Source organism: Hyla sarda, chromosome 4 (genome assembly GCF_029499605.1).
Source record: "Hyla sarda isolate aHylSar1 chromosome 4, aHylSar1.hap1, whole genome shotgun sequence".
Classification (NCBI taxonomy): domain Eukaryota; kingdom Metazoa; phylum Chordata; class Amphibia; order Anura; family Hylidae; genus Hyla; species Hyla sarda.
The window spans coordinates 214,706,970-214,722,911 of record NC_079192.1 but is presented as its reverse complement, the minus strand read 5'-3'; the positions used below and the strand labels follow the sequence as shown (position 1 = coordinate 214,722,911).

At 44.5% G+C, this 15,942-nt stretch overlaps 1 protein-coding gene across 1 annotated transcript in view; it reads left to right on the top strand.

Moving 5' to 3' along the window:
- Positions 1–15,942, top strand: part of RSBN1L (round spermatid basic protein 1 like) — a 95,627-nt gene that overhangs the window by 53,497 nt on the left and 26,188 nt on the right. The window contains exon 3 of the mRNA XM_056573479.1: positions 4,831–5,465. Within this exon, the coding sequence (XP_056429454.1) occupies positions 4,831–5,465 (635 nt within the window). The remainder of the gene's footprint in view (positions 1–4,830; positions 5,466–15,942) is intronic.

Here is a 15,942-nt window from a genome sequence, read left to right as displayed (position 1 = left end):
GGGGCATGTCACATTTAGGAAGCCCCTATGGTGCCAGAACAGCAAAAAAAAAAAAAAAACAACACATGGCATACCATTTTGGAAGCTAGACCCCTTAAGGAACGTATCAGGTGTTTCACCACTTTTGGATATGTAAAAAAAAAAATATTTTTTTCACTAAAATGTGTTTCCCCTTAAATTTCGCATATTTGCAAGGGTTAATAGCAGAAAATACCCCCCTAAAACTTGTAAACCCATCTCTTCTGAGTATGGAGGTACCCCATAAGTTGACCTGAAGTGCACTACGGGCGAACTACAATGCTCAGAAGAGGAGGAGTCCTATTTGGCTTTTTGAGAGCAAATTTTGCTCGGTGGGCATGTTTCATTTAGGAAGCCCCTATGGTGCCAAGACAGAAAAAAAAAAAAAAACACATGGCATACAATTTTGGAAACTAGACCCCTTGAGGAATGTAACAAGGAATAAAGTGAGCCTTAATACCCCACAGGGGTTTCACGACTTGCATATGTAAAAAAATATGTGTTTCCCCCCCCCAAACTTCACATTTTTGCAAGGGTAAATAGAAGAAAATAGTCAGTCAGGGGCCTTGAGCTTCATATGGAGCCAGGATGTGGGACCCCCCCAAGGACTGTTAATGGGGGAGCACTGAGCCCTTAAATAGGGGATCACTTGGGGGACAACGGGCCGTAACTGGGGTAGACAGGTGGGGTACAGAGGCCTGTAATATGGGGTACAGTGGGCCAGAAAATTATAAATAATAAAACAGGATATCATCCCAGAATGTTGACCCAGAGCATAGCCAAAACAAAAAAAAATATGCCCGCCCCAAACCCTATGCTCTGAGTCATCATTCTGGGAATGTGATGTGTGTGTGGCCGTCCCTAACCTGTTGCCTCAAATGCGCACCCGCTCAGGTGGAGAGAGCGCTGCGCATTTGAGGCAACATAAAAAGTCCCCAATGATAGTGACTCAGTGACCTATGACCCATTTTTGGAAAAAAAAACTCCCCCAGAGGTCTTATCAGGTTTTTTTTTTCCTGTTTTTTTTTAGGCAATTTAGTGGTCAATGGGGGTTCAAATTTTGAATGTACTCTGGACTTGGTACATTGGTCAAATTATGGAAAATTCAAATGAAAAGGGAAAATTTTGTGCTCCATGGAAGTGTGATACTCCCTGAAGCAGTTTTTTATGCAGAGGCCCGGATGATCTGGGCAAGTGTCGCACTGAGTGGTGGTGTCCTTCCTTATCCCCTTCCTGTGACACACTCTGCATCTTTTCCTGGATCTCACCTGGAAAGTGCTGGCCAGGGACTATCCTGGCGCCTATAACTCCAGACCCTTGAAGTCCGGCCTGATCTTTCCCGGTCAGCAAAGATCAGGAACCTTAGGACTTCTTCATGGTACTGGAGGAATGTCCCTGTTGCCAGCGTCCTGGGATAGTACAAAAGTGTTGTACGTGGCAACCTGTATCAAGTAGACCGCAACTTTTTTGTACCATGCCCGTGTTTTCCGTATGGTTTTATATGGCTTGAGGACTTGATCTGAGAGATAAACTCCCCCCATATACCGATTGTAGTCCGGAATACAATCTGGCTTGAGGACCGGTCCCACGGTACCTCGCACAGGGACAGGGGTGCTGCCGTTCCCATGAATAGTGGTGAGCATAAGGACATCCCTCTTATCCTTATACTTCGCCAACAACAGGTTATCATGGATCAGGGCAGGAGACTTGCCCTTGGGGATAGGCGTCTGGACCTAATTTAGAGGGAGGCCTCTCTGGTTCTTCCGCGCGGGTCCAACAAGCGGACGTGGATCTGGCGGAAAGGGATTTGAACAGAGGGATGCTGGTATAAAAGTTATCCACGTACACGTGGAAACCCTTATCCAGCAATGGGTGCATAAGGTCCCAAATTAGTTTCCCGCTAACACCCAGAGTGGAATCTCATCCCTCATATACTCTAAACTTGCAAGTGTACCCGGAGATACACTCGCAAAGTTTATAGAGCTTCACGCCATACCGCGCCCGCTTCGAGGGAATATACTGGCGGAAGATGAGTCTCCCCTTAAAACTGATCAGAGACTCATCTACCGAGAGGTCCCTGAGCGGTATGTAGGCCTCCAAAGTGATCGATGACCGGCCTCACTTTGTAAAGCCGGTCATAGGTGGGATCACCTCAGGGTGGACATTCCGCATTATCTGCATAATGCAGGCATTTCCAAATAGCCTCGAACCGCTTCCGTGTCATCGCCATACTGTAAAGCGGGGTCTGATAGAGGACTTCCCCGCTCCAGTAATGATGAGCACTTGGTTTTTTGACCAGGCCCATATGCAGCGAGAGGCCCCAAAATGTCCTCATTTCCGCTGCATCAATGGCGTACCATTCATTGGACCTGGCCAAAAACGAATCAGGGTGGTGGGAAATGAACTGCTGGGCATACAAGTTTGTTTGCTCCACCATGTGATTGACCAGGCTGTCACTGAAATTTAAAAAAAAAAGTATGTAGTGTGGTGCTTGGTGTACTACTTTATATAACGGTGTGTGATTATCCCTCACACACCGTTATAATGGGGGGGGACGCTGCGGCCCAAAAAAGGGGTGTCCCTGGTGACACTGATCACAGGACCTTAGGGGCCTATTAGGGGGGGGGGGGGGGGGGGTTTATACTTTGACTTTTAGTTTATACTTTCACTTTTACTTTACACCTACCTTTCCCTGAAAGAACACTGTCCCTGCACTAGGGGGGCAATCGCCTTGGATGAGGGGGCTCCGGAGCACAGAGGGGGGTCCCGGTCCTCTTCTGGCACCTCTGCCCACGGGCAGGGCTGCGTGAGGGGACCGTTAACCTCTCCTCTGCCGCACTGCTATTGGCTGTACGATCGTCGCCCAATAGCAGCATTGCTGGGGCGGTGACAGTATTGTCACCACTCCCAGCAACCGAATGTCATTGGCGGTGTATCGTACACCGCTGATCACCTTCGTTTTCCGGGTCATCGGGTCGCAAGTGACCCGAATGACCGGAATCGCAGCAGATCACTCACGTGAATTCGCAAGCGCTCTGCTGCGATCGCTGACATGTGGGGGTCCCGGGACCCCCTTCGGCGTTTGCATGGCATGCCTGCTGAATGATTTCAGCAGTCATGCCATTCTGATCTCTGCCGGGCGCCGCGGCAATGACCGGAATATACCATGACGTACATGTACGTCATGGGTCCTTAAGTACTGGGGTCCCATGAAGTACATGTACGTCATGGGTCCTGAAGGGGTTAAATGGACTTCTTGCTACATGTAGGATTTGCAGCTGGATTTGGAAAATTGGAGGAAAGTAACATGGTATGATAAGATGACAGTTTAAAAGCAGTTGAAGTGGGTGGAGTGAGCTTTAGAACGACTGAAGACTCATGGGAAATGAAGTCTTCAGTAGATAAGTGGAGATATGCTGTGAGAGTGAAGGGCATTGTTGACCTGTGGATCCTTCTCGAAGTTCAATAAAAATGGCTCTACTAGGCACAGTGGGGGAGATATAACAAAATTTGTGTGGAGAAAAAAGTTGACCAGTTGCCCATAGCAACCATTCAGATAACTTCTTTCATGTTGGAGAGACCCTTTCAAAAATTAAAGAAGAAATCTGATTGGTTGCTGTGGGCATCTGGGCAACTTTTGCCACATATGAGATATTGACTTCGTACCAGAGGCTGTATGCATATGTGACATTAGCGTCACGGTACCACATCCAGTTGTACGTAAAATGACTGAATGTGCTTTAAAATGGTGTGTTTTACTGTGATTTGCATAACCAAGGTAAATTGCACATTTCTTACAAAAATTTCAGAAAATCTAAGTAAAAATGTGGAGGGACTGCAAAGCCAAGCATGCCTCCAGTTCAAAGTAAGCCACATTGTATGGTATGTTCAGACCCCATTCATTTCAGGACAAACTATAGTAGTGTTTGAAAATGTAGTACCATTGTTTTACTCCAAAATTTTGTTGGGCAATTTGGTAAAAAGTGGCACAAAGTTTTTTGGGAAAATGTTCCAGTGTATAGGGGCAGCTTGCAAATGCCGTTCATTTACAGGCTGCCCGAGCCTCACAAGTGGCTTAATGTACAACACACTGCCCCTCTGGACATGCAGTATTGTAATAAAGTATTTGCCACATTCTCTTGACAGGCTGCCATCCTCAACTTACTAATGTTTTTAATCTTTAGAATTTTTTATTTTGAGATGTCATTTTGGTGCTTTACAGTTAATTACTAGTTTTCCATAGATTTGCTATTTATACAATATTTTCAGCTTATAATGGTCATCCTGGAACCTTATATTAAAATGTATCCAGTAAAATCAGTAATGTTCTAAAATACGGTACTTGATTTATTATATATATCTATCTATATATATATATATATATATATATATATATATATATATATATATTTATATTATTTATATTTATTTATATATATATATATTTATATTATTTATATTATATATTTATTTATTTATATTATATATTTAATATAATTTTATTCTGTTGGTTAACCAGATAAATAGTATTTGCAAGCCTGCAGAGCACTGATGGCCCTTTACCAGGAATTCTTACAAATGCTTTTATATTTCCTATAATTCTTTTGAACATCACACAAAGAATCGGTGCAGACATGAAACATATGCTCCTCTGAGGCCTAGAGCCAGTATAAACTTATGAACCATAACCTTTTGATGACTTAAAAAAAGAGGAAAGCATACAGCATGTTTTTCTTTTAATAATAGATATTACGAGCATAGCATGTGGGTCCACAGTAAACAGATTAAAACAAAATAATTTTGTGTTGGCAGGATCAAATGAAAAGGCAAAACCAAGCACAGAAGAACTGCAGATCAAGAAAGTGAAGAAGAAAAAGAAAAAGAAACACAAAGAGGGTGAGAAACACAAGCAGCCAAAAATGTACAGCAAATCAATTCAGACCATCTGCTCAGGACTGGTATCTGACATGGGAAAATATGACAGCCAGGAAGCCAAAGTAGGAATTCGGGATGCTTTTAAGGACTTTGTGGTGAAGGTGGAAGAAAAGAAGGGAGTGACAGAGAATGAATCTCCATTTGTGTCTCTGAAGGAGCCTCGTGTTCAGCACAAGCTAAAGCGATTGGACTCTCTGGAATTCAAGCACCTCATCCACACAGAACACCAGCCCAATGGTGGCGCATCCTTAATACACGCATACAGCAGTGAACTTTCTCACCTGTCTCCTGTGGAGATGGAAAGGTTTGCTGAGGAATTTGTTGGGTTGGCATTTAGTGAAAATGAAAACTGTGCAGCTTATTATGTTATGGGGATTGTACATGGGGCAGCTACCTATTTACCTGACCTTTTGGATTATTTTTCATATAACTTTCCCAACTCCCCAGTTAAAATGGAGATCCTGGGGAAGAAAGACATTGAGACAACAACCATTTCCAACTTCCATGCTCAGGTAAGGATGCTCGTTCAGAATGTCTACTGTATATGTACTGTGTATGTAGATTATGCACATGCTCCCAACTAGTGCTGGGCGGTATACCGGTATGAACCGGATACCGTTTTTTTTTTTTCTCCCACGGTATGGATTTTTGCCCATACCGCTATACCGGTCAGGCCCCTCCCCCACCCTCCGAGTCAATGAAAAAAAAAATTAAACTTACCCGTAATGGGAGTGGTCCGGGCCGTCCATCCTTCCTGTAGTGTCCGGCGGCATTCCGGGTGGAGGGTGAACCGGTCCGGGCTGTCCTTCATCTCCGGGGGTCCTCTTCTCCACTCCGGGCAGGCTCCGGCTTAGTACGCTGCATAGACGCCGAGACGTCAGGTGCGTCGCTGCACACGGACGTCACTGCGCAGCGGCGTCTATGCAGCGTTACTAGGCCGGAGCCTGCCCGGAGTGGAGAAGAGGACCCCCGGAGAAGGACAGCCCGGACCGGTTCACCCTCCACCCGGAATGCCGCCAGACACTACAGGAAGGATGGATGGCCCGGACCACCCTCCCGGACGGTCCCTGCAGCAACTGGGAAGGTGAGTCAGGGTTCTGGGATGGACAGGGGTCTGTATAATATACTATTCCTACAGTAGGCCCTCCAGCTGTTGAGGCCCTCCAGCTGTTGCAAAACTACAACTTTTTTTTAGTTTTGCATCAGCTGGAGGCACCTCTAGTTGGGAAACACAGACCTATACTATACACTACTATATAGTCCAACATGCTGGGAGTTGTAGTTTTGCAACAGCTGGAGGCTGTAGGGTTGTTTGTTACATCTATTTAAAAGGGTACTCCACTGCCCCAGTGTTCAGATAATTTAGTTCCAAAAGCCCATTTAGTTCCACTAGACCACCTCAATGCAAGTCTCTATGTAAAAAAAAAAAAAAATACTGTGATACTTTAGAAAAATACCGTGATACTCATTTTTGGTCATATCGCCCAGCACTACTCCCAACGCACAAAAGAATTTTGCAGTTGTATGGGTACTGCAGAAAAAAAAGCAAGTTTTTTTTCTTTTCTTTTTTGACTGGGTTTCTTTAAATGGTAACTTTTCGTGACATATTGTCCTTTATATAAGTGGTGCTTTTTTGTTGACACGTGCAGATTTTTTTTGTGGAAAACACCAAAATATTGTGAAAAACTGGAAAATTTCAGGCTTTTTGTTTCATTTATGGTGTACACTGTGCGGTAAAAGTGATATTTTATAATATTCTGTGGGTCAGTACGTCAGATATATGGCGATACCCATTTTATATAGCTTTCTATGTTTTTTTCCTTTTCTGAGCAAAATTATTTTTCTGATATTCATTTTCCATCAGCTGTAACTTTTTTATTTTTCATCTGACGCCATTGAGTGAGGGTTTCATTTTTGCAATAAGTGCTACCAAAATTGGCAAATTTAGTTTTTTTTTTTCACGGTAATTTATTATAGTTTTATAGTTTACGTCATTACATACGTGGCAATACCTATGATGTATATGATTTGTTTTTGATCTTTTTTGATCACAATACAGGGTTTTATTGAAAAAGGGGCTTTTTTTGTAATTATTTTTGTTTACACTTAAATGGGCACTGTCATGAAATCTAAAAATTGATATGTTGTAGTACTTAAGTACTACAACATATCTCTAATATACTTTAATTAAAAGTGATTTTAAACAAGTTTAAAATCATTTTTAAATTCGGCCACTAGGGGTCGCCCTCCTAGTGGCCGAATGCATTCTGCAGTGACGTCACTACTGGATTTCGACTCATTTCAGCCTGGCAAATGAGTCGAAATCCAGTCACTGCGGTGCTCGCTCGCGCCTGTCAATCAGACAGGCGAGAGCGAGCACGCTGATAGCTGGGGCTGCGCGCATTGGCCAGCTCCACTGGCCTCGCGCGCGGCCCCGCCCCCCCCCCCCCCCCCCCCCCCCCCCCTCTTACCCTGTCCGGAGGCCGTTACCCTGTCCGGAGGCAGCTCATTGATCCTCTGGTAAGTCTTCCTCACTGGAGGAATGGGGTGGGGGAAGCGGGGTTCGGGGGAGTGCCGCCACTCAGCACTAGAGGTATGGGGGTGGGGAGCGGGGTTCGGGAGAGCGCCGCCGCCGCCGCCGCTGCTGCTGCTGCTCCCGAAGTAGCACTGCTTATTGTTTTCACCACAGGGTGCCTCCAGCTTTTTCACCACTACAACTCCCAGAATGCCCTGACAGCCAGTAGATGTTTGGGCAAGCTGGGAGTTGTAGTGGTGAAACAGCTGGAGGCACCCTGTATAGTGAGCTAAGGGCGGAAGTGCCGGCTCCAGCAGGCATCAGTGACGTGGTGCCTGCTGGGGAAGTCTGCCTGGTAGTGAACACACTACCAGGCAGACAAAAAGGGATTTTAATATAGTAAAAAAAAAATGTTAAGGGAGGGAGGGGGTTAGGGAGAGATGGGCAATAGGCAGGGACAGAAAGAAAGAAAAAATGGATGGTGGGAGCTACACTTTAATACATGTATTGAACAACCTTTTTTTTTTTTCTTTTTTTTTTTTTCTTTCCACTTTTTACAGGTTATACTATGCTGAAATACATTTCTTCTGCAGCACATTATGACCTCAACTGCTGCAGATACTACAGACTTTGCGATCCAGCCTGTGGCTGGATCTCACAGGATTCCGTAGCAGGCAGACAGCAGGTCATGATCTGACCTCCTGCTGCCAAAGCAACATAAGGCGACCCGTGATGGTATCGCGGCCCCACTGTTGGTGAACAGGGGGAGCACGCTTCCCCTGTCAACACCATAGTTGCCGTGATCAGGATTGATCATGGCATCTATTTGGTTAATGCTGCTTGGAACGGAACGATCGTGGTCCTGGCAGCTGCTAGAGGTCCCTGGCTGTGATTGACAGCCAGGTCCTGCTGCCCATCTGCTGCGCTGCCCGCGGCAGTACAGGAGATTGCTAGGATGTATGCATACGTTCCAACGTGCGAACATGTCTGGTGCTGGGTCGTATGCATACATCCTATAGTGGGAAGAGGTTAAAGAAGGTACAGAGGGAGGCAGAACTGTCAAATTTTTTTATTAGCACAAAAGTTAAAAAAAAATAAAAAATGCTCTACCTGAAACTTAATATTGGGTATATGTTTAACCCCTTAAGGACCAGGCCATTTTACACCTTAAGGACCAGAGCGTTTTTGCAAATCTGACCACTGTCACTTTAAACATTAATAACTCTGGAATGCTTTTAGTTATCATTCTGATTCCGAGATTGTTTTTTCGTGACATATTCCACTTTAACATAGTGGTAAATTTTTGTGGTAACTTGCATCCTTTCTTGGTGAAAAATCCCAAAATTTGATGAAAAAAATGAAAATTTTGCATTTTTCTAACTTTGAAGCTCTCTGCTTGTAAGGAAAATGGATATTCAAAATACATTTTTTTTTTTGTTCACATATACAATGTGTCTACTTTATGTTTGCATCATAAAATTTATGAGTTTTTACTTTTGGAAGACACCAGAGGGCTTCAAAGTTCAGCAGCAATTTTGAAATTTTTCACAAAATTTTCAAACTCTCTATTTTTCATGGACCAGTTCAGGTTTGAAGTGGATTTGAAGGGTCTTCATATTAGAAATACCCCATAAATGACCCCATTATAAAAGCTACACCCCCCAAAGTATTCAAAATGACATTCAGTAAGTGTATTAACCCTTTAGGTGTTTCACAGGAATAGCAGCAAAATGAAGGAGAAAATTCAAAATCTTAATTTTTTACACTCGCATGTTCTTGTAGACCCAATTTTTTTAATTTTTGCAAGGGGTAAAAAGGAGAAAATTTTTACTTGTATTTGAAACCCAATTTCTCTCGAGTAAGCACATACCTCATATGTCTATGTAAAGTGTTCGGCGGGCTCAGAAGGGAAGGAGCGACAAATGGTTTTTGGGGGGCATGTCACCTTTAGGAAGCCCCTATGGTGCCAGGACAGCAAAAAAAAACACATGGCATACCATTTTGGAAACTAGACCCCTCGGGGAACGTAACAAGGGGTAAAGTGAACCTTAATACCCCACAGGTGATTCACGACTTTTGCATATGTAAAAAAAAAAAAAAAAAAAATTTTTTTTTTACCTAAAATGCTTGGTTTCCCAAAAATTTTACATTTTAAAAAAGGATAATAGCAGAAAATACCCCCCAAAATTTGAAGCCCAATTTCTCCCGATTCACAAAACACCCCATATGGGGGTGAAAATTGCTCGGCTGGTGCACTACAGGTCTCAGAAGAGAAGGAGTCACATTTGGCTTTTTGAAAGAAAATTTTGCTCTGGGGGCATGCCGCATTTAGGAAGCCCCTATGGTGCCAGAACAGCAAAAAAAAAAAACACATGGCATACCATTTTGGAAACTAGACCCCTCGGGGAACGTAACAAGGGGTAATGTGAACCTTAATACCCCACAGGTGATTCACGACTTTTGCATATGTAAAAAAAAAAAATTTTTTTTACCTAAAATGCTTTGTTTCCCAAAATTTTACATTTTTAAAAAGGGTAATAGCAGAAAATACCCCCCAAAATTTGTAACACAATTTCTCCCGAGTATGGCCCTAAAGTATTCTCCCATATGTGGCCCTAAACTGTTGCCTTGAAAGACGGGGCTCCAAAGTGAGAGCGCCATGTGCATTTGAGGCCTAAATTAGGGGCTTGCATAGGGGTGGACATAGGGGTATTCTATGCCAGTGATTCCCAAACAGGGTGCCTCCAGCTGTTGTAAAACTCCCAGCATGCCTAGACAGTCAGTGGCTATCTGGCAATACTGGGAGTAGTTGTTTTGCAACAGCTGGAGGATCCGTTTTGGAAACAGTGGCGTACCAGACGTTTTTCATTTTTATTGGGGAGGGGGGCTGTGTAGGGGTATGTGTATATGTAGTGTTTTTTACTTTTTATTTTATTTTTTGGTAGTGTAGTGTTTCTAGGGTACAGTCGCACGGGCGGGGGTTCACAGTAGTTTCTCGCTGGCAGTTTGAGCTGCGGCAGAAAATTTGCCGCAGCTCAAACTTGCAGCCGAATACTTACTGTAAACCTCCGCCCATGTGAGTGTACCCTGTACGTTCACATTGGGGAGGGGGGAACATCCAGCTGTTGCAAAACTACAACTCTCAGCATGTACGGTCTATCAGTGCATTCTGGGAGTTGTAGTTTTGCAACAGCTGGAGGCTCCGTTTTGGAAACAGTGGCATACCAGACGTTTTTTAATTTTTATTGGGGTGGGAGGGGTATGTGTATATGTAGTGTTTTTTACTTTTTATTTTATTGTGTGTTCGTGTAGTGTAGTGTTTTTAGGGTACAGTCGCACGGGTGGGGGTTCACAGTAGTTTCTCGCTGGCAGTTTGAGCTGCGGCAGAAAATTTGCCGCAGCTCAAACTTGCAGACGGATTCTTACGGGGGAACATCCAGCTGTTACAAAACTACAACTCCCAGCATGTACGGTCTATCAGTGCATGCTGGGAGTTGTAGTTTTGCAACAGCTGGAGGCACACTGGTTGTGAAACACCGAGTTTGGTAACAAACTCAGTGTTTTGCAACCAGTGTGCCTTCAGCTGTTGCAAAAGCTACAACCCCCAGCATGTACGGACAGCAGAAGGGCATGCTGGGTCTTGTAGTTATGCAACAGCTGGAGGCATACTACTTTGGCTGGGGATTGTAGTTATGCAACAGCTGGAGACACACTGGTTTGCTACTTAACTCAGTGTGCCTTCAGCTGTTGCAAAACTACAATTCTCAGCAGTCACCGACAGCCAACAGGCATGCTGGGAGTTGTAGTTATGCAACCAGCAGATGCACCACTACAACTCCCAGCATGTACTTTAGCTGATTGTGCAAGCTAGGAGTTGTAGTTATAAAACAGCTGAAGGTACACTTTTCTATAGAAAAAATGTGCCTCCAGCTGTTGCAAAACTATAAGTCCCAGCATGCCCAAAAGGGAATGCTGGGAGTTGTGGTGGTCTGCCTCCTGCTGTTGCATAACTACAGCTCCCAGCATTCCCTTTTTGCATGCTGGGAGCTGTTGCTAAGCAACAGCAGGAGGCTGTCACTCACCTCCTGCTGCTGCTCCACGCCGCATCAGGTCAGTCCCTCGCCGCTGCCGCCGCTCCTGGGGCCCCGATCCCAACATTGACATCGGGGTCCCCAGCACCCAGGGTCGTCTTCCCGCTCGCGTCCTCCGGAAGAGGGGCGGAGCGGGTTGCGGGAGTGACACCCGCAGCAGGCGCCCTGATTGGTCGGCCGGTAAACCGGCCGACGAATCAGGGCGATCGTGAGGTGGCACCAGTGCAACCTCACCCCTGCTGGCTATGGCTGTTCGGGGCCGTCTCTGACGGCCCCGATCAGCCAGTAATTCCGGGTCACTGGAGACCCGATTGACCCGGAATCGCCGCAGATCGCTGGACTGAATTGTCCAGCGATCTGCGGCCATCGCCGACATGGGGGGGGCATAATGACCCCCCTGGGCGATATGCCACGATGCCTGCTGAATGATTTCAGCAGGCATCGGGCACCGGCTCCCCTCCGGCTAGCGGTGGGGGGGCCGGGAATGGACAGGACGTACTCCTACGTCCTTGGTCCTTAAGGACTCGGAAACGGGGGCGTAGGAGTACTTCCATTGTCCTTAAGGGGTTAAAGAGGCACAGTCAACAAAATAAAATATTGACAGGGCACAAAGAAACGGGTTGGCAACTTCCGTGTAACACAAGTATCCCCAATACGTAGTCTTGCAACAGCAGCAGGTTACCACTTGTGGTCCCACTATATTTGCAATCTTCCCGTGCTACAACCTCTTTAGAAATGAAAGTGCAATTCATCAAAAGTACTGAGAGGAACAGGGGGAGCACTCACAGTTTGGGAGAAATGCAGGTGGTATCTATAATTCGTAGACGGTGCGGTGTAAGGACTTCATACAGCGGGACGCCACAGACCCGCGGACAAACAGGTGAACAGCTGCTTTTGCATTGATCAAGCAGTCTTGATGAGTGCGAAAGCAGCTGTTCACATGTTTGTCCGCGGGTCCGTGGCGTCCTGCTGTATGTATATAGTAATTTTAACACTATCTCATGTCTTTTAAAATATTGTGGTTTATACTTTTTTTTTTGACCGTTATAAGTTCGGCCACTACATGTCACCATACAGACTAATTTGATACTGTTCCTGGCAGAGTCTTTTTTTTTTTTTTTAGGTTCTCACAGCTAATCATCTGGTCCCTAGACACTGAGAGACAGTCAGGAAGTAAAAGGGACACAGCCCCTGCTAGGGATAGAGGGGGAGATTTATTAAAACTGGTCCAGAGGATACATTGATGAGTTGCCCATAGCAACGAATCAGATTGCTTATTTCATTTTTCAGAGGCCTTTTCAAAAATGACTCCTTTTGATTGGTTGCTATGGGCAACTCAGCAACTTTTCCATTGGACAGGTTTTGCTAAATTTAAAAGCTAGTGTGAGTAACATCGGTGAGATTTTTAATTTTCTTTGAGATACATGGAGGGACGTGTCGGACACAGCTTCGTGCTAAACTACCACCGCTGCACCCAGTATGTTCAAATGACCCCCAAGAGTAGTTATTCCTGTGACAAATCCCAGCACGTTTTCCCCTTTATAATATGTGAAGATATTGATGGAGTAATTTTATGAAGAATTTATAATTCTTGTAATTGAACTGTAATAATAAAGATTAACCCCTTGGGGACGGACCCCATTATGACCCTAAGGATGGGAGCATTTTTTGCAAATCTGACCACTGTCACTTTAAGCATTAATAACTCTGGGATGCTTTTACATATAAATTTGATTCCGAGATTGTTTTTTCGTGACATATTCTACTTTATGGTAGTGGTAAATTTTCATCGATACTTGCATCATTTCTTGGTGAAAAATTCAAAAATTTGATGAAAAATTTAGAAAATTTGGCATTCTCCAACTTTGAAGCTCTCTGCTTGTAATGCAAATAGACATTACAAATAAATGATATATTGATTCACAAATGCAATATTTCTACTTTGTTTGCATCATAAAATTGATATGTTTTTACTTTTGGAAGACACCAGAGGGCTTCAAAGTTCAGCAGCAATTTTCCAATTTTTCACAAAATTTTCAAAATCTGAATTTTTCAGGGACCAGTTCAGGTTTGAAGTGGATTTGAAGGGTCTTCATCTTAGAAATACCTCACAAATGACCCCATTATAAAAACTGCACCCCTCAAAGTATTCAAAATTACATTCAGTAAGTGTGTTAACCCTTTAGGTGTTTCACAGGAATAGCGGCAAATTGAAGGAGAAAATTCAAAATCTTAATTTTTTTTTAAGCTCACATGTTCTTGTAGACCCAGTTTATGAATTTTTACAAGGGGTAAAAGGAGAAAAATCCTCTCAAAATTTGTAACCCAATTTCTCTCGAGTAAGGAAATACCTCATATGTGTGTATGTAAAGTGTTCAGTGGGCTCAGAAGGGAAGGAACGACAATGGGATTTTGGAGAGTGAGTTTTTCTGAAATGGTTTTTGGGGGGCATGTCACATTTAGGAATCCCCTATGGTGCCAGGACAGCAAAAAAAAAAAACACATGGCACACTATTATGGAAACTACACCCCTCAAGGCATGTAACAAGGGGTACGGTGAGCCTTAACAGCCCACAGGTGTTTGACAACTTTTTGTTAAAGTTGGATGTGTAAATGAAGAAAAACATTTTTTTTTTTTCACAAAAATGCTGGTTCCCCCCAAATTTTACTTTTTTACAAGGGGTAATAGGAGAAAATGTCCACCAAAATTTGTTACCCCATTTCTTCTGAGCATGGAAATACCCCATGTGTGGATGTCAAGTGCACTACAATGCTCAGAAGAGAAGGAGCGCCATCGAGCTTTTAGAGAGCGAATTTGTTTGGAATGGAAGTCGTGGGCCATGTGCATTTACAGAGCCCCCCCGTGGTGCCAGAACAGTGGACCCTCCACATGTGACCCCATTTTGGAAACTACACATCTCATGGAATGTAATAAGGGGTACAGTGAGCATTTACACCCCACTGGCGTTTGACAGATCTTTGGAAAAGTGGGCTGTGCAAACGAAAACATTTTATTTTTCATTTTCACGGATCACTGTTCCAGAAATCTGTCAGACACCTGTGGGGCGTAAATGCTCGCTGCAGCCCTTATTACATTACATGAGTGGTGTAGTTTCCAAAATGGGGTCACAAGTGGGGGGGGGTTTTGTTCTAGCACTATGGGGGCTTTGTAAACACACATGGCCTTCAATTCCGGCCAAATTTTCTCTTCAAAAGCCCAATGGCGCTCCTTCTCTTCTGAGCATTGTAGTTCACCCGCAGAGCACTTTACATCCACATATAGGGTATGTTCTTACTCAGAAGAAATGGGGTTACAAATTTTGGGGGGCTTTTTTTTCCTATTTTCCCTTGTGAAAATAAAAAATTTAGGGTAACACCAGCATTTTAGTGAAATTTTTTTTTTTTATATATCTCAAGCGGTTTCAAAACTACAATTCCCAGCATGCACTGACAGACCGTGCATGCTGGGAGTTGTACTCTTGCAACAGCTGGAGGCACACTGGTTGGAAAACCTTCAGTTAGGTTCTGTTGCCTAACTCAGTATTTTCCAACCAGTGTCCCTCCAGCTATTGCAAAACTACAACTCCCAGCATGTACTGATCGCCGATGTGCATGTTGGGAAATGTAGTTATGCAACAGCTGGAGGTACGAAACTACAACTCCCAGCATGCCGAGGCAGCTGTTTGCTGTTTGGGCATGCTGGGATTTGCAGTTTTGCAACATCTGGAGGGCTACAGTTTAGAGACCACTGCACAGTGATCTCCAAACTGTGGACCTCCAGATGTTGCAAAACTACAAATCCCAGCATGCCCAGACAGAAAACTGCTATGTGGGCATGCTGGGAGTTGTAGTTTTGCAAGATCTAGAGGGCCACAGTTCACTGCACAGAGAGATCCAAACTGTAGCCCTCCAGCTGTTGCAAAACTACAAACCCCAGCATGACAGCTTGTCTGGGCATGCTGAGAGTTGTAGTTCTGCAACATCTGGATGGCAACAGTGTAGAGACCACTGTATAGTGGTCTCAAACTGTAGCGCTCTAGATGTTGCTAGGCAACTTACCAGCTTCTGTGAGATCCAGGGAGCCAGCAGCATGACATGCCGCCGATCTCCAACACCGATCCTCGCCCGCAGGGTATGTGGACTTTGTCGCCGGTCCCCTTCGTTTTCCCCATTCTGCCCACCCCCCGCCCCCGATCTGCTATTGGACGTTGCTTCTAGACACCCAATAGCAGGGATAGGAGGGGTGGCACCCCTGCCACCTCACTCCTATCCCTTCAGGGGGATCGTTGGTGTCTTGAACACCCGCGATCCCCCCCTATTTTCCGGGTCACCATAGACCCGTATGATCCGGAATAGCCGCAAATCACAAGTGTGAATTCACTT